The sequence below is a fragment of the Aureobasidium namibiae genome (genome assembly GCF_000721765.1).
Source record: "Aureobasidium namibiae CBS 147.97 unplaced genomic scaffold scaffold_3, whole genome shotgun sequence".
Classification (NCBI taxonomy): domain Eukaryota; kingdom Fungi; phylum Ascomycota; class Dothideomycetes; order Dothideales; family Saccotheciaceae; genus Aureobasidium; species Aureobasidium namibiae.
Window position 1 is genome coordinate 553,353 of NW_013581206.1, and position 25,423 is coordinate 578,775.

Here is a 25,423-nt window from a genome sequence, read left to right on the forward strand (position 1 = left end):
TTCAAGATAATGACTGTGTTGTGTTATCTATGCGTGCTTTTCGAGTGCAAGAACCAAGGCGGGTCCAGTGCACTGCTCCCACGAGCATAGTCGTAATCGGAACCGCTGCTCAGAGGCACAAGAGGTCACTCAAAAAGCCGATGGCTTGTTTGCTGAGATGCCGAGAGGCATATCAAGGGGCTGAGTTGTCGTCACATGCAAGGCGGCAACCATCATGGTGTGCAGCTCTCAAAGCTTGTCTTATCGCGGGGTATCTGCACCACCTTGATATTTCTACTTTCCGCCCGGCGATAGTGTACATCGTACCTTCCATCCTGTCGTCGAGACTCTGCAGACTCGTCTTGCAAGCTTGCTGTTCGAACTCGTCGAAGCACATCTCTTAAAGCTGACCAAAAAGAACTCACATCCACGCGGCTGCTCGCCTCTAGGTTGAGAACAAGGCCCACCCGATCGGTCGACCCCTCCTCCCAGGCTGCAGCGGGCCGATAATCTGTGTGGTAAGTTGGCTCTCACCACTCGACAGAGCGGTCACAGATAAGACGTCGTCTTTCAAACAAAAGAGTTCCTTCCCTTCGTCAAACACAACTCACTGTCACCTTGGCTCGTTCATTTCTGACCGGGTTGCCAGCAACCCGAACCGTGACTTCTTCTTTCGGGCGTGATCTACGCACTCCAACCCACGTACACACGCAGCTGTGAAAGGTGGAACTTGCTACTGACACGCAGACTGTTCTACTCACAACACTACGACCAACACTTTGCGTCTTCATCACCGCGCTCCCTACAGCCTACTTCTCGTATCATCCTCTCTCTCATCCTGGTAACTTTGCATCACAGTCTAACATTGTTAGAAGACGCACCCTCCGAGCTCAAATCTCCGGTCACCATGACCGTCCACATGGAGCCCCTCGATCATCACGACGAGGCCCACGATGATTCTGTTGACCTGGTCTACTCTGTCGACGGCGTCTCTATCAACGACTTCACTCCTTCTCTGCCATCGCTCGTCAACCGCCTACCCGAATCCGACGCTCGCAGCGTCAGCACTGTTGGTTCCACTGATGGCGACACAATCAGCGACCACGCCAGCGATGCCGACTACGATGAGATTTCCTACAACGAAATCCCCGCTCTCGCTGGTCGTACTCGCGATCAGAGAAGCGAGCCGTCTGATGAAGAGATGGAGGCTGTCATGATGAGTGACAGAACCATCGTTCCTCACACACCTACCATGGCTCAGCGTATGCCACACCTCTCTTCGGAGTCTATTACCAAGCCTGATACCATGCCTGAGCACGTCCGTCTCATTGGTATGTCCCTGGCCGAGAAGCCCTACCAGCTTCCTGACCGCCCTCTTCGCTTGGTCTACCTGGGTGATGCTCTGAACACCAACATGGTTGTCCTCACTATCATGGCCAAAGCCTATGGTGCCCTGACCGGCTGTTCTTACGGCAAGGAGGCTATTCTAGACGCAGCAGCCAGCGATCCCACGGACCGTAGTGACGACGTCTTCCGCACCCTCGCCAATCTACGTACACCTGTCGAGATGATTCGCGCTAATCAATACAGCCCCAATGCTGAGACTGGTCCAGCAATCATGACAATGGACAGGCAGAAATTCGATCTTGAGGTCCTGAGACCCGACTTGGTAGTCCTTCACCACGCCGACCCTGACTACGCTTGGCTCCCGTTCATCAAGATGGTGGCTATGCACGGTATACCAGTTGTGGAAATCCAGGATGAGCTACGCCTTAACACTGTTAAAGTCGGAAGCCCGGTATGTGTTGTCACACAGACGGTTCAGGGCAACCACTGTCTTCGTCTTTCCCTTGTGTCGAGCTCCGAAGACAGGGACGAGGATGCGGTGTCCTCAGTCAAGGAAGTGCCTTTGTCACAGGACGCTTTCTATGCTTTGAATGACGATGTTCTGAGCCGTCACGTTGCCTTCCTCACTGACAGGGCCACGAAGCTCGAGGAGACTAAGGAAAACACGAAGGATATGGAGATGTGTGTTCATCCCGCAAAGCAGTCGGAGTCACCTAAACTGATGTCGCTCCTCACTTCCTTCTTCACCAAGACCGCCGGCAAGAGTCTCTTAGCACTGCTCATGCTCTTCTTCGCCACCAGCTTGCAAGTCTACTTCCTTCGTCAGGAGAGCCCTGCCTCAGAGTTGGCCACTCGTACACCTGTGCTCCAAGCAGCTTTGCACAACTCCGGATTTGCCAAAGTCAATGCAACCGACATCCTTCGCTACCCTGTCACCACCAGCATCGTTGGCAACTCGACCACGACTGCCGTCGCTTTCCCCACGGCTGTTCACGTTCATGTTGCCAAGTCTGATCAGCTTCTCGTCTCCCTTCCCAAGGCTTACTGGAAGTCTGGTCAGATCGGTGTCTTCAAGAACGGCAAGCCTTTGAGTAATGTCAGCAACACCAGAGTCATCGACGGAGTGCTCGCAATTTCGTTGCCTCCATCTGATGCACATGGTCAGATCCAGATCAGCGTCATCTCAACAAATGTGCCTCTCCGTAACGAGACCGTCAAGGTCGACCTTGGCAACCGTCTCCTCCAGCGTGCCACCTACGAGAATGCCGCAAAGGGTGTCCAGCAGGATGTCACTGTAGTCCACAATGCGGCCAAGCTTGCTCAAGCCAAGGTCGTCTCTGATGTTCACTCCGTCTTCAACATGTCGGCTTACTGCATCAGAGCCTTTGGCAGTAACATCCTGGAAGGTGTCAAGTCTACTGGTAACGCTATCGGATCCATGTCGAACCACACGACTCATGGCTTGTCTTACATGGGCGGTCTTACCTACAACAAGACCTCAGATCTTGGTTCTTTCGTCAAGAGCGCTATCCCCCAGAGACGTCACTGGATCAGAGCTCGCAACAACGCTCTCAAGATCAGAACAAGACTACTCCGCAAGTCTACCGCTCCCAAGCAGATTGCTGACAAGCCACACCGTGGAATTTCTGAAGTCTTGTCGTCCCTGAAGACTCAGTTCGCAGAGCTTCAGAAGCAGTTCCCCAGCTTCAATGCTCTTAAGAGATCAACTCCCTCCGAGCAGCGCAGCAAAGCTTCCCAAACAGCCAGCAAGGTCAAGTTGAACGTCGAGACAGTCGTCCGGCCCAAGATGAGGAAGACTGCTTCCTCGGCTACTGACACAGTCAAGATCATCAAGGCTCACAAGCGGTCCAAGGGCACTGGCAAGAAGCTCAAGTCATAGTGTCCTTAGTACATTCGTGCTCCGATTGGTGTTCAACGGGTAGGTTTTTACCCAGGCGTTTTCAGACGGTCTCAACTTACGCAGCCCCCAAGGGCAACAGGGACATGAACAGGCGCTTGAGAGGGATATTTCGGTTGTTGGCGGCGTTTCCAGCCATTTCTTTTCGTCTGATTCCGGAAGGAGAATCTGCTTCGGTAGGCGTGCTTTTTGCAAGGAGAGAAGAGAGAAACAGAGATTATTCGGAGAGAGAGTCAGCACGCCTTCTTGCTTGCAGTCAGTATATTAACAACGCTATGCTTCTCCTAAGATGCTTTCCAAACATTCTTTTCCAACGTCGAAGCCTTGAAAGAAGCTCGTAGTTCATGCAAGGTTAATCGTCTTGGCTCTCAGATTAGCCAAAAGTCAAAAAAAAAACAAGGTGTTCGTGAAGCACCTGCCGTTTGGTCGAACCCCCGCACTTGATAAATCGGTGGATGTTCTGAAAGAGGCAGATTCCAGCGCCGTGACAGCGATCCGAAGCACCATTTTGATGACGACGACTACATAAGAGCTAGGAGGTGGACAACATGGCAGAACGTGAAGTACCTTTCGTCTTGTTACATCCTAGGATCATCCATCAGACGAGCCAAAGCTCCAGATACAACTATCAAACGAGCTATACGTCCAACAATCATGGCTCACAAAAGCAATCCTTCTCTGCAGGTGACGGCGGACCACCAGATCAAGATGGCAGAAGCACCGATTGAGAAGCCAGGACACGGAGAGGTGTTGTTGCATATCAAGTGCACTGGTATTTGTGGGTGAGTTTTTCTGTCCTCCTCTTCCCTTCCATTCTTAGATATTTGTTCATGTCTATCTTGCTTTTTGGAAAGCAGACTATAGAAAGAAAAGCAAGATGGACTCGACACTGTGAATGATGCCATCGGCATTCTGTGAAACGGAACAAATGTTGATAAAGATTGAACTCATAGATCGGATATCCATTTCTGGAAGACTGGACGCATTGGCCCACTGATTGTGGAAAGCGATTGTGTCTTGGGACATGAGGCCGCTGGTATCGTGCTCAAGGTCGGAGAGGGAGTTACAGATCTTGTGGTTGGTCAGTTTTGCAATCTTTCTTTCTCTCTCTCTTCATGCTTCTTTTCTCCCCCAATCTTCGTCTTTTCGGAAGGAAGTGTTGTTTGAGAAGTGTCATATCTATGCGGTAGAATCAGATTGGAGAATCGAAAGAATAAGAGAACGGAAGTCTGAAAAGATGGCAAAGGGCAGGGAATCAGAAAGGAGCAGGAAGGAACGAAGATGGGTGATGAGCGGAAACGACTAACATGGAGCACAGGCGATAGAGTCGCAGTCGAACCCGGTGTCCCTTGCGAGAAATGCTGGCTCTGTAGAGAAGGCCGCTACAACTTATGTGAAGATGTACACTTCAGCGGTGTGTGGCCATATCACGGTACTCTCCAGCGATACAAGGTCCATCCCGCAAAGTGGCTGCACAAGTAAGTCATCCTCTCTCCTCTTCTCCCTACCTCACATGAAGATCTCCAGATCAAGGGTTTGCTGATGTTGGGATGATTAGGATCCCAGACAACGTCACCTATTCCGAAGGCGCCCTCCTCGAACCTCTCTCGGTCGTCCTCCACGGCATCCGTCGCGCAGGACTTGCTTTAGGTCGTGGTGCTGTGATCTGCGGCGCTGGGCCCATCGGTCTGATTGCCCTCCTCTCTTCCCGTGCCTCTGGAGCTCACCCTTTGGTCATCACCGATCTCGAGCCCAAGCGCCTTGCCTTTGCCAAAAAGCTGGTCCCCGAGTGTGAGACTTACCAAGTGCAACGCGACTCGAGTAACGAGGATAATGCCAAGGAGATCAGAAAGTTGTTTGGCGAGTCCGAGTACGGGTGTCCGGAGACTGTGCTCGAGTGTACAGGTGTGGAGAGCAGTATCATCACTGGAGCGTTTGCGGTCAGGAGAGGAGGCACCTTGATGGTGATAGGTGTGGGAAGGCCAGTGATCAACAACATCCCGTTCATGCACATGAGTTTGGGTGAGGTGAGTGTTCTTCTTCTTCTTCTCCTCTTTCGTATTTTTCCCCCTGCCAGCGGCAAGTCTTGCTGACAAGGAAAAACTTCGCAGATCAACCTCAAATTCATCAACAGATATACCGATACCTGGCCCGCAGGCATTGCAGCTGTCAAGGGAAAGCTCATGGATCTAAAGCCATTGGTGTCGCATGTGTTTGCGCTAGAAAAAGCAGTGGATGCCATGCACATCTGTGCTGATCTGAGCCAAGGCAGTATCAAGGTGCAGATTGTCGACGAGGTCGACATCAATCCCAATGATGTCGAGTGAGGTGCTTTTTGGATTATCAGCGGGAGCACCTTTTCCGATGTGTTTGTGAAGTTTGGAAGGATCTCTTGGATAGTCGTGGATGGGAGGTTGTCGGACGAGGAACTTTGAGTCGTAATGTCAAATCAGTATATCTGGCTGTAGAATGACGAAGTTGAATTAATCAGCCTCACTGTCTCGTGATACTCGTGCTATGTGTAGAGTACTGTCAATATGCACAGTATGCTCTACGAACAGAGACATATCCAGTGAGAGACGCTGACTCACAGGGCTTTCTTTGGACATGTGTCTAAACACGAAGTGCTCTGTGCATTTTTATGAATATTTTTGTTTGAGAGGATGGAGAGCCAAGCTCTTTCCTACAGAGCAACGATGCCCAACGAACACTGATCACATGCAAGAAGGAAAGGGTGGATTCCAGTTGACTTTTTCTTCATTTGTAAAAAAACCGTCCAGACGACCTTCAAAATGCGAAAGGTATACAGGAATCATCGCGATGTCAAAACAACAGAAGATATCTGATTATGTGCCTTTGCGCTGCGCGTTGCAGAAAACAACAACAAAGGAAACCCCTCAAGAGACAACGAAAAACATTGCTCGATGCCATGCGGCCGAGTCATATGTTCGTTTGCACTCTGTATGCTAAGAAAAAGAACCATGCAATATCGAAAACAGGTTGGAATCATCGCTAAATCAAAACATCAAAAGCAGAGAGAAAGGTGAGCCTTTCTATGCTTAGATGAAAAGAGCGGCGAAACCAGCAACACCGGCAAGGGCCATGCCGGCGTTGAGCTTGCCAGCGGCACCGGTGTACGATGAGGGCATGGCGCCAGTGGCAGAGGCGCCGAAGCCGGTGGAGGCAGCAGTGCCCTGGGGACCGGTGGCCATGGTGGAGTTGACCATGGCGAAGGGAGCAGAGGTGGGGACCTGGACGGCACCGGTGACGACGGTAGTGCCCACAGAGATCAAGCTGGAGCTGACTCTGGCAGGGCAGTTGGTGACATCAGGGGCGCACGAAGTGATGGTGACGGCCTGGGTGCTGTAGAGGGTGACCGTCGAGGGTCCAGCGGCAGAGCTGACGTTCTGGGCAGCAATGGGAGCAACGACAGACGAGGTAGGAACAACGGGGGCCGAAGTAGGGACAACAGCAGCCGAAGTCTGAGTTCTGGCAGGGCAGTTGGTAACCTCAGGACCGCAGGAGGTGATGGTCTCGATCTCGGTGGAGTGGAGAGTCTGAGTGACAGCAGGGGCGGCAGCGGCAAGGCCGGCGAAGAGAGCAGAGGCGACAAGAGCGAAACGCATTTTGATTGATTTGGTTGTTTGGTTTAGTGGGATTATGTGAAGATAGTCGGGTTGGTTGGAAAAAAGGCGGTGGTGAGTGCGTTTATTAAAGAATGTGGTGATAGTTGGTGTGTAAAGAGTGTAACGACCGAAGTCTGATTATTGTAAAGAGTTGGATGGTGAGAACGAAGAGCGCAGTTTGAGGCCGAGCAATGCTCTGGTTTATAACCAAGCCATGGTGTGTGATCGACCGTCGGCAGGGGAATTGTTTGGGAGATTGCGCCCTCCTGTTCGACAAAGGCTAATGCAGGTCCCACTGATCCGAGCTCATGGCCACGATGCAAGGGATATCGACAGGACCGTTGGCTGGAAGCTTCCAAATGATGTGAATATCTCTAGATTGCTGTCTCTTGAGTGCTGGTCAGCATCATTGGTTCGGCATTGAGTTGAGCCTTTCGCTTTCCTCAGCCTGCCCCAAAACTGGAAACCACCCCCAGCCCCTATACTGCAGATTAACAATAACAATCCCAAAACCAGCCGAACTGACTAGACTTATGCCAAGTTTGTAACAGGATATGCGACACGCGCGTCTTTTTGTACCGAGTCACGGAGTGGCTTATACTAGTGTCTTCACATGTAGAGAGCATCTTCATTTCGGCAGCCAGATCCAGGCATGCTGTGGGCGAGCATCTTGTGCACAGACAGTCACAATCAATGCACACACCTGTCTGTCGCCCGCAATCGATAGCCTGTCTGTTTATTCTTAGGGCTAGCAAAGAGACACTCAGCTGTTCATGTAATTGAAGAGGCTTGCATCGATCTGATAGTTTGGTAACTTGGATTTGACCGCTGGAAAGGGGAGGAAACGCAGACGCCCAGCACAGAGGAGGTGGAATCGTGGAACTTGTGGAGTCCTTCTCGGCGCAAGTCTGGACAAAGAGAAGCGAGCTCACACCGTTGCTTCTGTTATACATCACGGCTATCCATCTTCAATCTACCGACCGAAGAGATCAACAACTGTCCCGCATGCTCGTTATCGCCCGGGAGTCGACGACGCACACATCACCGTTTCTTGCTCAACGTCCACAAAAACCACTGCCGAGAAAAGTCCTCCTTGCAAAACATGTGACATGGCCAAAATTCAGGAGCAAGAGTGAAACCGATTATGGGATGGCCGACGTCACGCGGAGAATGGTGGGTGCAAGTGTGTTTGTTGTTCTAACAGCATTCTTCGAGTGGCTTTGTTTACTCTCCTACCGAAGCTGACTTGGTTCTTGACTCGACAATCTGGAATCTGACCGTCGATGCAAAGGAAGAGAATAAGCATTTGTGCAACTCTTGTATTCATTTCTAACAAGTAAGGTATAATTGGACACTGGAGCTTCCTGCAGCGCCCTGGTATTTTCTTCTTCTCTCGTGATATCGAGCACTTTCTAAAAGCAAAGATTATGATTGCATTGCGTCGCTGTAGCTCTTGGCAGCCTGGCTTGCGAAGAAGCGAACGTCGACATCGTCGTCAGTCATGAGTTTTTCCAGGTTAGGCATGATTTGTTCCCGGATGAGCTGGTCACCCTGGGGGCTACCAGTTCCAGCCTTGCCCGTCTTTTCGAGCGAGAGGACCGTTGACTCGGTGTCGGGCAGACGCTTGAGGACATCGATCAATACTGCGTATGACTTTGCGACATTGAATCTAATGTTGGGGATCTGGTCGACCACAAGGTTTGAGAGAATAGGGAAGATGGACTCTTGGATGACGGGAAGAGACAAGGCGGGTGCGAGGGTCTAGATGTTGTCAGCAGGTATCAAATGTGTGGTTCTTGAGATCGACTTACCGAGACTGCAAAGCAAGTGGTCATGCGGTACAGGTAGTTAGGATGGCCGCCCATAGCGACAACCTTGGGAACGATGGCCTCGTTGGCCCATTGCACACCAAAAACGTCTGTGAGCTTCTTCAGGTTTTGAGTGCTAGCCTCACGGATGCTGAAGACGGTGTCACCAAGCCAACCCATGCAAAGGTTGGAAAGCTTCTCATCGAAGAATTTGACCCCGAGCTGAGAAGCCAGGAGAGGAAGATGTTGGATGATTGCCAATCTAACACGCCACTGCTTGTCCTCTGCGAGCTGGACAATGGCAGGAAGGAGAGACTGTGAGAGGAGTTCGATACCGATGACGTCGTTGACAAGCTCGAGCTTGGAAATAATGTTCAAACGGACATCGGGGAACTCATCCTTGAGCATTTGGAGGAACATGGGCAAAAGATGCTCGGTGGTCTCCTGCTTGCCGAGAATGGGTGCCAGACCACTAATCTGAGTACCAAACGAGGCACGCACTTGCTGCGACGAGTCCGAGACGAGTTCCTCGACTGCGGGCATGACTTCTTGGAGCAGAACATCTCTCTCGATGAGGGCGCAGAATCCAGGAATTTGACCAGCAATGGCAGTTCGCACCTCGGCCTCGGTGTCTTTGAGAAGCTTGATGAAGGCGGGAACAAGATCGCGGCTGACAACCTCGTCGTCGACGGCCTTGGCAATCTACAAAATCATCAGTACGGCGAATGCGAAAAACAACACTGAAGATGACGCACCTTCTCGAACTTTTCTGCGACCATGTAGCGAACTCTCCAGCTCTTGTCCTCGAAAAGACTTCTTAGTGCGGTAAGAAGAACGCCGTGGCTTGATTGCTGCTCCTTGGGGACAGTCTCGGCGATGGCGACCAGAATCTCAACGGTGAGAAGACGAACACTGTCCTGGTCGTCGCCGGCGAGGTGCTGGAAAAGAGGGATCATCTCCTCGATGACAACGTTCGGCGGCATGACGCGCAGGAACTTGGCCAAGTTGATGGCAGCCTGTCTGCGGACCATAGGGGTATCATCGTGGACGAGCTGTGCGAATCCTTGTCTCAGGGACTCTTGTGTCTGGGGGTCGGTCTTGGTGTATGCGACCTTGTAGACGCCGGTGGACGAAATCTTTGCGGTGAACCAGTCTGCTTTTGAGAGTCTGCCGATGAGAGGGATGAAGTACTGATCGATCTGTTCGGTTGATAGTTGTTCGCAAATCTTGTTGAGTGACTCGACGGCCTATGGAATGGTTAGTAAAGCTGACATGGCGGACCGAGATCAGAGAGACTGACTTTGTCTCTGACGAGCAGCTCCTCGATGGCGGCGAGGTTCTCAAGAGGAGAGAGCAGCACGTGAGCGTACTCTGGGCCACCGACGTACTCGACAAAACCACCGAGCTCGTCACTCAGAGCGGTCAAGACCTCATCTTCATCCTCAACAGATTCTTCATGCAACGTTAGTAGTTGTTCTTGGAAGCGGACATGGCGTAGGCGCAAAAGGGCGTACCGTCAAGGAAGGGTATGAGCTCATCTCTGGTGCGCTCAGGACCGAGAGCAAGGGCAATGGTAGACAGGCGGCGGATGGCGTTCAGTCTGAGCAAGACATCGTCATGCTATGGAGCGGGTCAGGAGTGAAGGTAAGGCAACAGATGGTTAAAGTTTGGCGGACCTTGAGCTCGTCAATGAGGACGGCGATGGGATAGAGCTCGTCGTTCTGTTGCGCATCCATGGTGGGCGATTGAAGCTTTGATGTCAGGAAAAGAGCGTCGTGGGCAGACGTTCAGCCCGCGGTAGGTCGGCTTGGATGTTGTCAGCAGGTGTTGTCGCAGGTGGCTGATTGAGATGGGGTGGATGTTGCGGTGCGGCGTTGATGTTGTAATTAGAGAGGGGGGCTCAGCAGACGTGTCGGAGGAATCGTCTGGCGGAGGAGCGTACCTGATTACAAGGGCGACGACTGGAGCGGCGAAAATTGCGAGTAGAAGCTTGTCGAATTGACAAAGGCGACGAGGAGAGGTATGGGGTTGTGTCTGGGAAGATTGCGCGAGTGGTGGGCGGGTGTTTGGTGCTTGTTGGCGGTCGCTGGTGTGGTCTCGCTCGACGCTATTATTGCTGCTTCGGTCGGTCATGCCAAGTCCCGGATTGCTGTGTCCCACCAAGCGCCCCAAGACTGCCCTATGAATCACCCGCATACCGCTCTTGCTCTCTGAGAAATCTGTACACCCTCCCCAGCAGTTTTCCACAAGATGCCTACCATTTCGGTTGACAAGGCCGAGCTCTTCAAGGCTCTGGGCAAGTCGTACGTTACCGCCAGACCCCCGACCTACCATAAAACAATCTTGACCACTTTCTTTGCAGCTACACTACCCAAGAGTTTGACGAGCTGTGCTTCGAATTCGGTATCTACATGTCGCTTCTTGTTCAGAGACGACTTTGTACTAATCTCGCCTCGCAGGTATCGAACTCGATGAAGATGTACGCCTCACAAACCACCACTCTCAAATCTGACTGGACCCTTCCTGATGCGCTTCGCAGACAACCGACTCAAAACGCCCAATTGTCGATGGCGTCGAAGAGCCTCCTCAGCTCAAGATTGAGATCCCCGCCAACCGCTATGATATGCTGTGCTTCGAGGGCATTGCCATGAACCTCAATGTCTTCCTCGGAAACACCCCTCCTCCCAACTACCGCCTCGTCGCTCCCAAGGATGGCCAACTGCAGACCGTCACCGTCAAGGAAGAGACATCACAAATCAGACCCTACTTCTCATGCGCCGTCCTAAGAAATATCAAGTTCACAAAGGCCCGCTACGAGTCCTTCATCGCTCTTCAAGACAAGCTTCACCAAAACCTGGCCAGACAACGCACCCTTGTCGCTATCGGTACCCATGATCTCGACACCATCAAAGGTCCCTTCACCTACGAGGCCCTAAAACCAGAGGACATCAAGTTTGCTCCTCTGAACCAGACCAAGGAGATGACCGGAAAGGAAATGATGGACTTCTACGAGAAGGACAAGCACCTCGGACGTTACCTGCATATCATTCGCGACTCGCCTGTCTACCCTATCATCTACGACAGCAACCGCACCGTTCTCTCCATGCCCCCCATCATCAACTCGAACCACTCCAAAATCACCCTCGACACCACCAACGTCCTGATCGACATCACAGCCACTGACAAGACCAAGTTGGAAATCGTCAACCACATGATCGTTTCCATGTTCTCTCAATACTGCGAGGAGCCATTCACCATTGAACCTGTCAAGATCATCTCCGAGCACAACGGTGAGACCCGCGAGGCACCCGATCTCACCCCTCGTACCACCCAGGCCGAAGTCAGCTACATCAACTCGATCTGCGGCTTGAAGCTTCAACCTCAGGAGATTTGCGACATGCTCAAGAAGATGTGCTATCATGCCAAGCCCTCATCAACACCGGACATTCTCGATGTCGACGTCCCAATCACCCGTGCCGATGTCCTGCACCAGGCCGATATCATGGAGGATGCCGCCATTGCTTACGGATTCAACAACCTCGAGCGCCGCTTCGTCTCTGCAACAACCTCAGTCGGTGCTGCTCTCCCCATCAACCGTCTCGCCGATATCGTCCGCTTCGAGACCGCCATGGCCGGCTGGTCAGAAGTCATGCCCCTGATCCTCTGCTCCTACGACGAGAACTACACATGGTTGAACCGCCAAGACGACAACCTCGCCGTCCGCCTCCAGAATCCCAAGACTCAAGAATACCAGATCGTGCGCACTTCCTTGCTGCCTGGTCTGCTCAAGACCATCCGTGAAAACAAGCATCATTCTGTCCCCATGAAGATCTTTGAGGTCAGCGATGTTGGTTTGAAAGACGAGTCTTGTGAGCGAAAGAGCAGAAACGAACGTCGCTTTGCTGCTTGTTGGTATGGCAAGAGCTCTGGCTTTGAGGTTGTGCATGGCTTGCTCGATCGCATCATGTTGATGTTGAAGAGTGCTTTCATCACCAAGGAGGAAGGTCTCAGCAACCCTGATGTCAAGGGCTACTGGATCGAGGAAGTCGATGGTAAGCTCTTGTCTCTTAACACAACCATCGTTCATGAAACTAATCTTTGTGAACTACAGACCCGACTTTCTTCGCCGGCCACTCTGCTGCCATTTACGTCAAGCTCGGCGACAAGCCGCAGAGAGTGGGTACTTTCGGTGTCATGCACCCGACGGTACTCAAGAACTTTGAGCTGCCCTTCCCCGTCTCGGCCATGGAGGTTGAGCTCGAGTGGTTCTTGTAGAGGATTGTTGACATGAAGCGAGATATCCAATATTGTGTTAGCCAAAAAAGAAAGGAAGAGATGGATAGAGATAAGAAAAGAAATCTTGTTGACATGACTGACGATCTTTGTGGGTTTGTGCTGAAGAATAATTGACTCCTTGAAATGCTATGCTCCTTGTTTCGCTCCAGTAAGCGATTCCTCTTAACCTCTCAGGGGTATACCTGCTCGCAGTCCCTTTCGTGTCCCAAGATAAACGCCAATAATGCCAGTGCCGACAGAAGAAGATGAGAATCACTCATATGGAAGCAGCAATGGCATCAACCATGTCGACCTCCTTGTCCTCGCCATCATGCTGTCGCTCCTCTTCCACACGCACCTCTTCCTTGATTTTCTCCTCTTTTTCGTCCTTCTTCTCTTCCTCTTTCTCTTCCTCTTCCTCCTCCTTCGTCTCTGCCTTCACCACCTCCTCCTTCATCTCCACGTCTTCATGAGGTTTCTCAACCACCGGAGCCATCCCCAACGCCTTATCCTCTTTGTTTCCCTCTGGCACACTGCCACCATGAAATTCCACCGTACCACCCACACCACCAGCCCTAATCTCTCTAGCCCTGAGCCTCGCACGTTGAATAATCTCCCCTTCTTCCTTTTCCAAAGTTTGGAGCTTGCTGCTGTTAATACCAATCTCAAACTTGTTGTCTTCGGCGTGCAGTTTGGCCCACTCGTAGTGTCTGCTGCAGCGTTTTTTCATACAGGTGGATTGTTGTTGTGTGTCGGGAGAGGTGCCTGAAACGCCAGTCATGGCAATGTCGCCATCGATGTCTTCGTCAGAGGGGAGAGGTAAACTTCCGATTTTCAAGGCTTCTTGGCCGGCTTCTGAACATCTCCAGTCGTTGAATTCGTCGTCGTTCCAGGTGAGGCGCGAATCGTAGCCGCAAAGATCCTTAGGCTTTACATTTCTGTGGTCGGCGAGGCGGGAAGCGACGGTTTTGAGCATGGCGATGAAGCGGGCGCGATCTCTGAGGAGTGAGTGGTGGATGCGTGCTGTGGCCTTGAGGTGTGTGATTTGATCGATGCGTTCGCGTTCGATGTCGTTGAGGGCGGATTCGTGGGAGATGGCGTTTTCGTCTTCTGCATCTTCATCCTTCGAACCCTCGGGTGAGTAGCCGGGCATGGGAGAGACGGGACCGTTGTTGAGATTGTGCAATGCTTCGACGGTTGGGTGGGCGAGGATGACGGATTTGAGCTCGCTGGCGCTGATGAGGCCGCCTCTAGCTCCTAAATCGTCGATGGGTGCTTGATGGCCTCTTCTCGCTCTGGTTGTTGTGTCTGCCACTGGCTGGCGGGTGTGTTCTGCGACCAAATTCTGGAAGAATAGCCGTCCGCATCTGTCGGAGCAGAATTTCGTCTGCTTGTGCACTAGAGCAGGCATACCGCAATCGTTGCGACGGCACCTTCTTTTCCAGGTCGTCTCGCCGATGCCCTTTTCCGTGCAAAAGGGGCAGATGTATCTGTCGATAAGGGTCTTCCATTCCGGTACGATGCCCACGCATTTGCCGTGAAACCAGTCATCGCAGCCACCGTCACAGCCTATCATGAAGGTTCCCGTGTCAGGTTTGCGACAAATGCAGTAGAGATCCGTGTCAGAGATGACACCTCCATCCTCTTCCTCTCCGTCGTCGCCAGAGAAGTGCTGATCAGCATTGCCATCAGCGTCGGGGGACGATCTCGCGGGCGAAGAAGCGTCGCGGATAGAGCGAGGCGCCGGCGAGGATTGTGCAGGCGTGGCAGTTGAAGATGCGACGACCTTTTTCTTGTGGCTACGTTTAGCAGGTGCAGCGGTACTACGCTTCGTAACAGCGGCTGCTGCGACACCCTTCTTCTTGTGGCTCCTCTTAGGAGGCGCTGGAGGGGCAACTGCGGCAGCCATCTCGGTCGACGGTACAGGGACTGAGGATTCGCGCAGTGGTGATTGTGTGCGCGAGCTGTGTCCGTGTTTGAGGGAGGAGATGGTCGAGTGTTCAGGCGCCTGGCGTATCTGGGAGGTATGTGGTTCTTCTCGGGTGTAGGAAGGTTCTCGATTGTCCGAGACGTGCTGGGCTACGACGGTCGAATCCATGGAATGCACGTCGACTTGGTGCAACATGTGGGAAGTGTCATGGCCGACTGTCTGGTCTTGGACCGAGGCTTCTACTGGATTCGAGGGCGACGGAGTTGGTTGTATGGGTAGTGTCGAGTTTGTCTCTGACTCGACGTCTAGTGTTGCTCCAGCCGACGACATGATGGCTTGTATCCACTCACATGTCTTGTGTGAGAGTCCAGGAAGCATCCAAGGCTCGCGCATGTGAAATCGAGACGCTTCGAAGCTGGTCATTTCGCATGCTTTGGGTTTAGTTTGACGCGGGGTCTGCATAGATATGCACATGTGCATAGTCTTGTCATAACTCATGATATTTATTACAGGGGAGCCAATCGTCTATCTCTCGTCAGCTAGTCATCAGTCCGAGTCACTGCTGCCATCGCTACTATCGCCTTCCCCACGCATCTGCGTTCTGCGGCGCCTGCCCTTCTTCTGCGATTGTGCCGCCTGTTCCTCTCTTCTCTTTGGCGCCTCATTGGCCCCAAGACTGCGTTCCAAAGCTCTGGCAAGTTCCGCTGGGTCTGCGACTTCACCATAGACCTGATTGACCATTCCTCTGACTCCGCTGTCGCCGACTTCTGTCTTTCCGCGAGGTCCAACCATCCACTCCACGACTTCCTCTCCAGTCGAGTTGTCTCGAACTTTGATGACATATCCGTCTTTCTCCATGCGTTTGAGCAGCTTTTCTGTCTTGTCACCTCCGCTGTTCAAGATGTTGACACTGTTTTGTGCCGCTGCCTCTTCCACGTCGACTCTCTTGAGATAACGTTCCATCTTGCCATCTGGCAGCATGCCACCATTCAGGTAGATCAGTGACACGACAAAAGTATATAGTGCAGTGTACTGAGACTCGAGTTCAAGCGTCGGTGCTTGTGACGGAGGTAGAATTTCTGGTTGACGGAATCTTTCAGGCAGCACGGATGTCAGGATCCAGGTTGCACTGCTCTTTTGTGTAGACTGCGATTTCTGCGCCGCTCTGCGTTGTGCCAAGGTGACTTTCTCTTTCATAGGCAGTTCCGTCATCTCCATGCCGAAGGTTCCTCGAAGTTGGATCTGGGCTTCTGCGAAGACTGCTTTGAATTGACGGCCGCCGGTCGCTCCGAGCACTTTGTTGGTAATGTCGCCGCGTCTGATGGGGGTTCTTGAGTATTCGTATGCGAGAGCGAGGCGGACCATGTTTTTGACCATGACTTCGAGATTGCTGTCGCCTTGGGTGACACTGGCTTCACCAGCATAGTCCTCTTCCTCGGCATCAGACATTCTACGTCGCTGTGGTGGTCTGACATCTGCATCTGAGTCGTCCGGCTCCTCGTTCGCTGGCTACGGACTGGAGGTTAGTCTGTGTTTACGCGAATTTGAGTGTCAGCTACTCACAGCGCGACGCTTTCGAGTAGGAGGCATTGTGATGTCTAGTAGTCGTTATGTTGAAAGTGACTCGAAAATGTTAACATTCGACTGCTGAAGCTCGCGCGCGGGTCGCGACTTCCTCAAGGTTGACGCGAAGCTAAATTGCGCCGGAGATGGCGGGGATAAAGCAGACAATAACCCTTGGCGGCCATCTGGAGGAAGGAACCATCATCGTTCGCGAAAGTCATCGATCAACCACACAAGACTACACAAGATGGCAGACAAGCTCCGTACTACTCAGCAGCTCGAGGCGCTCCAGAACAAATACGTCGGAACCGGACATGCCGACACGACCAGATTCGAGTGGACTTCAAACATTCAGCGCGACAGTCTGGCCTCGTATGTCGGCCACCCGCCTCTACTCTCGTACATGACCCTGGCCCTGGGCGAGGGTACTCGCGAGGAGATGCGCGTCAAGCTCATCGAGAAGATGGTCAGACCTGTTGGTCCTCCGCCAGAGGTTCGTGCACAATCCGTCTTTTCGCATCATCTACAACGACTAACTTTGTTGCAGACGAGAGACCAGGAGTGAACGACAACCGAGGATCAGAACAATCGCGTTCGACACAATCAATACCACATCGCCGGCTGTTATCTACCAGCATCCAGCGCCGCTTCTACAGCATCATCACGACCGCCACGACATATACCGACTAAACATTCGGAACAAGAAACGCGCGTTCACTCGGCAAGCGTCTTCTATATCCTACCTGGTAATCAAAGGTCGAAGGGGACATGGACAAAGAGTTTTGAATGGCATCGAGCCGTAGTCTTGTCCGTCTATAGGCTTGGTTTATGCACAGATGAAATGAAGAAGATCGACCCCCCAAAAACGCCTAGCCATGCTCATGGTTTACCTATCCTGATGCTCCTGTGCTCCAGTACTATGATGCTGATAGTAGGAGAAGGTATACGTCTAATCGCTGTCACTGGCACTGCCAGCACCAGCATCGTCGTCGTCTTCTTGTACGACATCATCACCAGCCAACATAGTGAACTCTGCCTTTTGCAAAAGACCCCTGAGCTCGGTGTTGCGCGGATCAGTGAGGTCGATAGGACGCAGCTTGGCCTTGTTGCGTATCCTGGACAGCCTTGTCAGCCCTGTAGTCAACCGAGAACCGATACTTGTACGACATACCTGGGATCGCAACCAGCGTCGATCAAGATATCGACAATAGCCTGACCCTCCTCCCACTCGTCCTTGCTCAAGCTGTTGACATATCTCACTGCCTTGTGCAAGCATGTGTCTCCCTCTCTCTTCTCTACACCATCAATCTCCACACCCTCTTGATCCAGCAGCATGTCCAGAACCTCGTAGGCACCATATTGAGCACCGATGTGCAGGGCACCACAGCCCAAAGCGTCAGTCGCAGTGTTGAGGAAGTTGGCGAGTTCGTCGGTTGACTTGAAGTCTGATAGAACTGTAGACAGGAGATCGGTGTTGTTGCGGCGGCATGCTTCGAGCAAAAGTTCGCGGGATGAGGCACCCTGGGTGATATATATTAGCGGTTGCTTGGGGCTGACTGCCTCGTGTGTTAAATTACTTCGTCTGCCATGTTTGATGAGCCGTGTGAATCTGGCGAAACTGGTTGAGAAATGGAGTCGAGAGGTATGTGACCAGGTGAGAGAGAGTCGCGAGTGTTCGACAAGGCAGCCAAAGTTGTAGAGCAAAAGTGGATGGTGCTCCTTGACCCTCTGGTTGCTGTTCGGGGATGCTGCACGGGCCTTCAGTTCTCCGCGCATCCGGCCATTGACATCAAACGTCGATTCTATCAACCTCTCAAGCCGATTCTCTGACATGCTCACTTGTCAACATGCCTGTTCACCATACGACTTGATGGTCAGTTCCGAAGATGGACTCTCGCTGTGATCACTCCAGTGGTGAATGTGTGACCTCATACAGATGGCTGTTACCCTCAGGCAGCGACATGCATGAGACACGCAGCCACTCCTAAACAATTAGTAGCCAAAACACTAATATGACTATCATGAGTTACATGCATAGCTACTGGCTACTTGGTAAAGCTGAACCCAGGCTGGACAGGTAAGTCGATCGAGCTCCTCCACCAAGGAGAGACTTGTAAGATCAGCAAAAGAAGGTCTGGCGGTCTACTTCATAAGCAGAGGCGACTCAAGACCTACCGGGGCGACACTCGAGACTTACCGGGTCTTTTCGGCCGTCTGGATCCATCTTACTACCACTCTTACTGGTCTACTGTATCTACATACGATAAGCAGACATTTTGGATGCTCACCGACTCAGACCCATTCTAATTGATTCAGAAGGACTGTGAAACTTTCCTATAGCCATATGGCAGCGTGGATCTCATTGGACGTCGATGTGCTGCAGCTATACCGGGAAGCATGTTCCGGATCATCAGTGCAGCCTCCCGAGTCTCAGCTGCATGTCTCGAGACCCAGCCAACCGCGGATGATCTCTGCGACTGCCGTGTCTCAAGAATTTCTGGTAGCAATATGAACAAAGAAAGTTAGGTTTACACTGTTATCCATGGAATCTTAGTCGAAGGCCCATATATGATGCCTGATGTCTGTCGATCATTTCAATACTGTCGTTTACTCAATATCACGAAACATGTCTGCACCGATGGACGACTCCTTCTACCCAAACGACATGGACAACTACTCCCTCCAACAATACGCCGACTTCTCCGACAAACCCCCTTATGGCGGCGTGGATCCACGTCTCCTCAGCTCCCACCAAAACACACCCATACTCAGCAAAGAACAACGACTCTCACCCTTCGACTACACAATCTTCAGCGGTCATGCACACCTCAGCCCCACATTCTTCGAACCAGAGCTGTCTCCCCAGTCTTACGAGCTCATGCGCCATCAAATGCTTGGTCATCGCCGCAGTGTCTCTGTGCCCCCTGAAGACTTGATGCCTGAATCCTTACAACCACCTCCAGCTATGGTGTTCCACCGCGGCGGCACACCTCTGGGTGATTCAATGGGCGGCAGTAAGGTGAGCGGCAATGCGAACAAGAAGTGGTTGAAGAAGGCTGCAGCAACTCAAAAGAGACAGATGCAGAGGCATTCGCCCTATCCCACGGGAGGAGAGAGAATGCAAGGCAGGATAACCCTCGCTCAAGCTATGTTCCCACAACAGCAGCAGACTCACTCTCTTGGACCTACGAGTGCCCCCCAGCAGATGGCTTTGACGACTGAAGATCAAATCTCTCAGGCCGTGATGCAGGGTTTTGATATGAGTTCTTTGTCTTCACCACAATTTGTCGAGTTCAATGCTGTTGATGCTGGAGATCGAAAGTTCATTGTATCCACCGAGTTGACTGATGTTGACGCTTTGACTTTTGATGCGAGGGGTGATGCCGGCACTGCTGTACTGGGAATGCTTGGTTTTGCAGAACGCCTCTCACAGGACTGTGCAGCCATGCGTGAGTTTCTGGGAAGAGGCTTCAGGATCGGCGAGGAAGACGAGAGTGAAAGGTGAGACTTCATTCCGCATCGTCACATCTGAGAAAAAAGAAAAAGTTGTATTGACGTTGCTACTGTTTAGTTTCCGTCAAGAAAAACGCGCGATCAACCATCAGGCATCCACTCTTGAAGACGGCCTCGAGATGCTTCCGTTGCCGGACGCCAAGACTGAACAAGAGGTTACAGTGCCTGTCACAGGTCAAGACATTAGGAACCTAGATGGTAAGCTCACACTTTTGTTCTCATCCAGAGCTTGAAGCTAACACAACATAGATGACAAGACCGTCGCTTTGTTGGAGCTATACTGCATCCCGTTCACTGCAGACATGTTTCTGCATGACAAGAAGTTGGCTTACTTACGCTTCGTGGGCGCAAGTCGGGCACTCATGCATCTTGTGTTGGATTGAGACTTGCAACAGGGTGGGGAGTGGTAGTCTCAGATTGGCTGCGATGAACAGGGAGGCGAAGCATAAACAGCGCACAAAGAAAGAGCGATCATGGATACCAAAGCCAGAGAAAAGAAGGGTATACAATTTACGTCGATAACTCCAAAAGTACAATCTCAATCAGCCTTCCGTCGATTTTGACTATCCTCCCTGATCAAAGTATCCTGCGACTCACTCGACGAAGCATCCCTTGTACTGACTACATGGAACGAAAAGTCAAGCTCACCAACCAACTCCTTGATATCAGCCAACAGCGCCTTCAAATCATCACCAATACATTTTGTTGATATTTGCATCACCGCAAAAGCAGCAAAGCCTGGCTCGGCCATATGTCTCACGGACAAGATATTCGAATCTAGACTTTCGAGTTTCGCGCTGAGGCGATAGGGTTCAGGGTGTTGGAGGTAGGGTGGGAGGGGTTGTCCGCTGGCTACCGAAGCTGAGAGCAAGGAAAGTAACGTGGTAGATTCTTTGCTCGTAACGTCTGCTTCCTTGACGAGACGACGGAAGTCATTCAGCCATTGAGATTCCGAGCCATCTTTTTCTGTATTCTGCATTTCCGAGAAGGTCTGGGATGCGTAGCTGAGCAGGGAAGCAAAGTTGAGAATGTCTTGAATGCGAGCAATGATCCGGTCGTAATTTTGACGAGGGAAACGACCACCAATCGGCACATCAAACTTGATGAAATCTGAATGTGTGCGTAGGCCTTGCAGCACCAGTACAGATTTTGAGAAGACGGTCTGTCGGATCTTTTCGAGCTTCTTGGCTGGGTTATGGCCGTCGTCGAAAGAGTCCAGGTTGTGGAAGTCGCCTCTGACGCGGAATTTGACTGTCTCGACGACGACTGAGTAGTAGTTGGCGAGCAAGTACAAAGATGATCCAAGGTTGCGGCGAAGCTCCGAGTGTTCTGAGATGGGGTAGGGAATCACGGTCCACACCCAAGCCACAAAGATACCTGCAGCAACGGTGGCCAGACGATAAGGAGCCAGCTCATAGATGGGATAGTATGCCTGGCCATTCGTTTCGGAAAGCTGCACACCAATCTTTCTGACTTGTAACTCATACCCGATAATCAGCGTATTCGTGACCGAGTAAATCATACCAACCTGAATGAAGCGAGGATATTTTAGGACAATGAAAAAGCCCCAAGCAACGAAAAACCAGAAGAATACAAGTACTCCAGCAGTATGTCCGTCGACGATATACCAGATGATGAAACTGGTCACCATAGCTAAAAACGTGCCAGTAAGGCGTAGCACGAAACTGAACAAGCTTTGTCCAGCAGAAGGAGACATACTCAGGCCTACCATAATCTGAGCCCAGAACAATCGTTGCCTAACATAAAAGGTCTGAGTGTCATGTAGATAGGCGACGATGGCAAGACACATTGTAGCGCAAGCAGCTCGGAATCCGAAGGTGGATGCTGGTGAACGGAGGAAGTGAGCAATGCCACGAACGCGGTCTCCAAACTTCTCCCAGGCATTGCTGGGAGGCAGATGTTCAGGGTCTTTGCGCTTGTTGTAGGCATCGCCGAGATATACGTTAGAAGCATGGTTGCCATCCTCGTTCATGCCATGCTGTTCATCGTTGTATGCATCTTGCTTTCGGCTGTAGGCTGACTTGATCCACTTCCTCAATCGTTTGACACCCGGAACGATGAGTCTTTTACGACCCAGCTTTCCACTCTCGACCTTTGCATCGGCATATTTGACGAACTCGTGGACAGTCCTAGCTATTGAGTCCAGCAGGTAGTCCACGTACAGAACAATGAAGAGTCTAGCTCTATACGTCTGGCGCTCATCATTGTTCTTGACGCTGTGGTACCATTCGGGAGCGGTGAAGCTGGCGTCTTGCGCGTTCTCGAAGAAATTATCGGGCAAAACAAAACCCCTGAGTTCACACCAACGTCTCAGCAGCTTACGCTTTTGACGATGGTAGTCGTCCACTCGCTTGAAGTGGTAACTCTGGAAGTTTCTGTCTCCAGGGTGTGGCCGATCGCCCTCAGATTCGGGATCCGCCTCTCTCTTTGGTGGCTTGATTAATTGCAGAGTGATCAACACGTGCTCGAAGCCTTCGTCAATGTCGCCAACAATTCGAGCAAATGGTTCACGCATCGTCTTGAAGATGGCATGCCAATCTGCAACGGCCTCCATTCTGCTCCTCTCATTGGGATCGTCGAGTTCCTCAACCGGCTTTGCTGGAGCGGGATGATTCCAGTTTTTGTCTTCGGCAATTCTCTCGAACACATCAATTACACTGCTAAGACCTATGATGGGAAGCATAAGTCCTCGTAACTGTTTGAAAATCTCTTGTAGATCATCTGGACCGAGGCGTCCAATGGCGACTTCTCTTTTAGCGAAGCTCAAGTCGATAGAGAGCTTTCCGTGCAAAGCAGCAAGTCCTGCAAGCGTATCCTTAATAGCTTGGGCTTCCGATGTTCGCTTCGGCTTCTCTGGGATGTTTGTATCGCTCCTTCCGAAGAACATGTCTCCTTCTTCGAGGCTCTGGAGATATGTAAGATTGGCCTTGGTCATCTTGCGTAATAACATGATGTATCCTGTAAACTCCTTGAAGACGATTCCTCGCATGGTTATAGGGAAGATGAACAGAGAAACAGCTCCTCCAATCGCGAATCCTGTAAAGAAAGATTCGAGAAGTCGTTTGACAAAAGAGATTCCGGTCGTCATGGATGCGAATTGTGGAGCGTAAACCATGCTCACGTTCGCAAAGATGGTCGCAATGATACCCGGAATCATAAGCTGAGGATTTCTAGCCCTCATCGTGTTGATGATCCAGATTTCGAAGAACAGCCAAATACCGCTGACTGCTGCTGCAGACGAGTTGTAAGTGGATGTAGCTGCGCCGGGAGACGGTGTTCCGCTTGTGCCGGGTCCTCCTGTACGTACGGCCTTTTCTGTGTGAAGTCTGGCCTGGACTGCACAATATATGGCTAGTAGAGCAATACACGAGGCGAAACAGGTGGCCAGCATATTCAAGAACCAGGTTTGTAGGAATTTGGCTCTTGGCATAATTGCAAAACTCAATATGGAAACGACACCAACAAGATATCCTAGAGTTGTATAAATCTCGGCGAAGTTTGTGGCCTGGTATGCAGCCAGACTGATTGTTGGCGCAAGGGCGCCCCTACGATACGGTCAGATTCATACAACTTCTTTCTGATAATATTGCACTCACTTGGCCATGATTTTCATCGTCGTCACATCCAATTGTGTTTTCGCCCATAGTTTACCAGCTCTTTCCTTTAAACTGAGTTTCTTTGGCTTTTCGCTGTTGACTCGATCTCCGGCGGCTCCATCGTCGTGATGTTTTTCAGAACTGCCATTTTGACTTGGCGCGTCTGTTGTTGGTGGGGTCTGCGAAGATGGCGAAGGGTCGGACATTGTAGGTGTCGACACAGCTCAAGCAAATGGCTCTGCGTCAATGTAATACCAAGTTGATAGATGCATACTCTGATCGTCCTTGTGTAAGCAGGATCAGGAAGCTAAGAGGTGAGATCAAAATAATAGTAGAGATTGCGAAGACGGCCGCCCGCGGATTACGTCGGGGGTGGTCAGAGCGTGCCATGCTCAATCTGGGGTGGCTCCGAAAAGTCCGAGTACCAGGATGGCGGCTCTGTATTTGGCATTCATGTTGTATTATTCAAGCACACAAGAACAACGTTCATATCACACTGGGAGCCGTTCATGAAAAATCTGTAATGTGACCAACTTGTGACAGTAATATCGTCTGTCATCTGAATTGGTGGAATTGATATCGCCATACGAGCTTTCATTACATAACGCTGTGGCTGATTCGAATTGTCTTTGCAGAAACATATTCGAGTTGAAGAGGTTGGTAGTCTAGCCATGAGTATGGCACTCTGTTTCGAGAGCCTTTCGGTTCCATCCACTGCACGCTGTCGCACGACGTGAGTGGCTTTCGTAGTAACTCGCGCAGCATGGTAACGCAGATGAAGCGTGCTTTGACTGGATTGGACGCTCGATTTGTCCAGGATTGGCTGACATGCAACTTTCTGGAAGTACGAGTCTTGGACTAGGCCCAAAAGTTGGCTTTGAGAGGAAGCGGTCTCGATTGAGAGCATCTTGCTCTACAGGATCTCGTCATCGTCATCGTCGTTGTTGGTAGCATTGCTGACAGGGTCGGCAGTATTCGGTGCTTCCATGCTCTGCTCGACGTCGATGTCCTCGTCTTCGTCTTCGTCTTCCCACTCATCACCAGGCATGGCGAATACTGAGGGTCTGCCAGGGTTCTCTTCGTCGCTTGAGTTTGCGTCCATGTCGACAGCCTTGGAGCCCTTTGCGGCCTTGGGCTGGACGAAGCGGTTGGTCTTGTCGTTCATGGCCTCCCAGGTCGCCTGAGTATGGTCAGAAAGTGTCACAGTTGGTCAAGTGTGTTCAAGGGTACACACTCTTCGGTCGTCAATCCTCCTCGCTCTGACAAAGCTCTTTGCTTTTTTTGTGTGTAGAACATCCATGTTCGCTTCTGCGCGCTCCAAGCCCTTCTCTTTACGCATGCGCTGGGCACGGGTCATGGGCTTCTGCTTCTTCTTTTTCGAGATGCCAGCATCGTGTGCTCCGGGGAAGTAGTCTACAGATTCCTTGGTGGTCTTCTCGCCAGTAATGGACTTGTCGAGGTTGATTCCCGGAGATGCTTCACGGCGCGCAGCGCGAGAGCGAGTAGAAACGGCTGTGTTTGGATCAGAATGAGGTTGACATGAGAGCGAGGATGCCTACTCACGACGAGCCTTTGCTTTGGTTGCTTTGGCCATATTTGTGTTGTTTGAGTGTTATAATGAGAAGACGAGAATGTTGATCTGAGGGTGGCAGAAGGAAGCATAACGAATAATTTCTGTAGGCATGGCGAAGGCGGTGAATGGAAGGGCAGGGTGTGCACGGTCGAGACGGAGTCGATCTTGGACCCTGAACTTGTCGCAATGCCAACCAAAGCGTCCATGTCTTTCTTTTGCTGACCTGATCCATCTCATCCGAACTTTGTCTCGGTCGCCGCTCTGTCTTTTTGTC

At 51.5% G+C, this 25,423-nt stretch overlaps 11 protein-coding genes across 11 annotated transcripts; 5 read left to right on the plus strand and 6 right to left on the minus strand.

Moving 5' to 3' along the window:
- Window positions 1–886: 886 nt before the first annotated feature.
- On the plus strand, window positions 887–3,226 carry M436DRAFT_79225 (uncharacterized protein; the record flags this gene model as incomplete). The annotated part of the gene is made up of 1 exon (XM_013575017.1): window positions 887–3,226. The coding sequence occupies one exon, from the start codon at window positions 887–889 to the stop codon at window positions 3,224–3,226; it is 2,340 nt and encodes a 779-aa protein (XP_013430471.1).
- Window positions 3,227–3,898: 672 nt separating this feature from the next.
- Window positions 3,899–5,571, plus strand: M436DRAFT_79226 (sorbitol dehydrogenase; the record flags this gene model as incomplete). Its single annotated transcript, XM_013575018.1, has 5 exons — window positions 3,899–4,026; window positions 4,198–4,325; window positions 4,563–4,722; window positions 4,803–5,271; window positions 5,356–5,571. The coding sequence occupies 5 exons, from the start codon at window positions 3,899–3,901 to the stop codon at window positions 5,569–5,571; spliced, it is 1,101 nt and encodes a 366-aa protein (XP_013430472.1).
- A 732-nt stretch (window positions 5,572–6,303) lies between these two features.
- M436DRAFT_40706 (uncharacterized protein) lies at window positions 6,304–6,870 on the minus strand (the record flags this gene model as incomplete). Its single annotated transcript, XM_013574776.1, has 1 exon — window positions 6,304–6,870. One exon carries the CDS (start codon window positions 6,868–6,870, stop codon window positions 6,304–6,306), a length of 567 nt encoding a protein of 188 aa, XP_013430230.1.
- Window positions 6,871–8,295: 1,425 nt separating this feature from the next.
- M436DRAFT_39909 (protein phosphatase PP2A regulatory subunit A) lies at window positions 8,296–10,414 on the minus strand (the record flags this gene model as incomplete). The annotated part of the gene is made up of 6 exons (XM_013574638.1): window positions 8,296–8,631; window positions 8,682–9,380; window positions 9,434–9,925; window positions 9,979–10,130; window positions 10,193–10,298; window positions 10,355–10,414. 6 exons carry the CDS (start codon window positions 10,412–10,414, stop codon window positions 8,296–8,298), a joined length of 1,845 nt encoding a protein of 614 aa, XP_013430092.1.
- A 514-nt stretch (window positions 10,415–10,928) lies between these two features.
- M436DRAFT_79229 (phenylalanyl-tRNA synthetase beta chain) lies at window positions 10,929–12,953 on the plus strand (the record flags this gene model as incomplete). Its single annotated transcript, XM_013575019.1, has 5 exons — window positions 10,929–10,981; window positions 11,041–11,081; window positions 11,138–11,157; window positions 11,218–12,730; window positions 12,790–12,953. The coding sequence occupies 5 exons, from the start codon at window positions 10,929–10,931 to the stop codon at window positions 12,951–12,953; spliced, it is 1,791 nt and encodes a 596-aa protein (XP_013430473.1).
- Window positions 12,954–13,230: 277 nt separating this feature from the next.
- M436DRAFT_40006 (MAGE-domain-containing protein) lies at window positions 13,231–16,374 on the minus strand (the record flags this gene model as incomplete). The annotated part of the gene is made up of 2 exons (XM_013574655.1): window positions 13,231–13,385; window positions 15,474–16,374. Coding segments are annotated over 2 exons (1,056 nt in total), but the record flags the coding sequence as incomplete, so codon positions are not given.
- A 319-nt stretch (window positions 16,375–16,693) lies between these two features.
- M436DRAFT_79232 (splicing factor 3B, subunit 5) lies at window positions 16,694–17,011 on the plus strand (the record flags this gene model as incomplete). The annotated part of the gene is made up of 2 exons (XM_013575020.1): window positions 16,694–16,939; window positions 16,994–17,011. The coding sequence occupies 2 exons, from the start codon at window positions 16,694–16,696 to the stop codon at window positions 17,009–17,011; spliced, it is 264 nt and encodes an 87-aa protein (XP_013430474.1).
- Window positions 17,012–17,395: 384 nt separating this feature from the next.
- M436DRAFT_79233 (ankyrin repeat protein-like protein) lies at window positions 17,396–18,035 on the minus strand (the record flags this gene model as incomplete). Its single annotated transcript, XM_013575021.1, has 3 exons — window positions 17,396–17,561; window positions 17,618–17,967; window positions 18,024–18,035. The coding sequence occupies 3 exons, from the start codon at window positions 18,033–18,035 to the stop codon at window positions 17,396–17,398; spliced, it is 528 nt and encodes a 175-aa protein (XP_013430475.1).
- Window positions 18,036–19,072: 1,037 nt separating this feature from the next.
- Window positions 19,073–20,342, plus strand: M436DRAFT_79234 (uncharacterized protein; the record flags this gene model as incomplete). The annotated part of the gene is made up of 3 exons (XM_013575022.1): window positions 19,073–19,947; window positions 20,018–20,157; window positions 20,209–20,342. 3 exons carry the CDS (start codon window positions 19,073–19,075, stop codon window positions 20,340–20,342), a joined length of 1,149 nt encoding a protein of 382 aa, XP_013430476.1.
- Window positions 20,343–20,497: 155 nt separating this feature from the next.
- Window positions 20,498–23,782, minus strand: M436DRAFT_70374 (uncharacterized protein; the record flags this gene model as incomplete). Its single annotated transcript, XM_013574932.1, has 2 exons — window positions 20,498–23,525; window positions 23,577–23,782. 2 exons carry the CDS (start codon window positions 23,780–23,782, stop codon window positions 20,498–20,500), a joined length of 3,234 nt encoding a protein of 1,077 aa, XP_013430386.1.
- Window positions 23,783–24,489: 707 nt separating this feature from the next.
- M436DRAFT_40070 (uncharacterized protein) lies at window positions 24,490–25,170 on the minus strand (the record flags this gene model as incomplete). The annotated part of the gene is made up of 3 exons (XM_013574668.1): window positions 24,490–24,756; window positions 24,811–25,088; window positions 25,140–25,170. The coding sequence occupies 3 exons, from the start codon at window positions 25,168–25,170 to the stop codon at window positions 24,490–24,492; spliced, it is 576 nt and encodes a 191-aa protein (XP_013430122.1).
- Window positions 25,171–25,423: the final 253 nt, after the last annotated feature.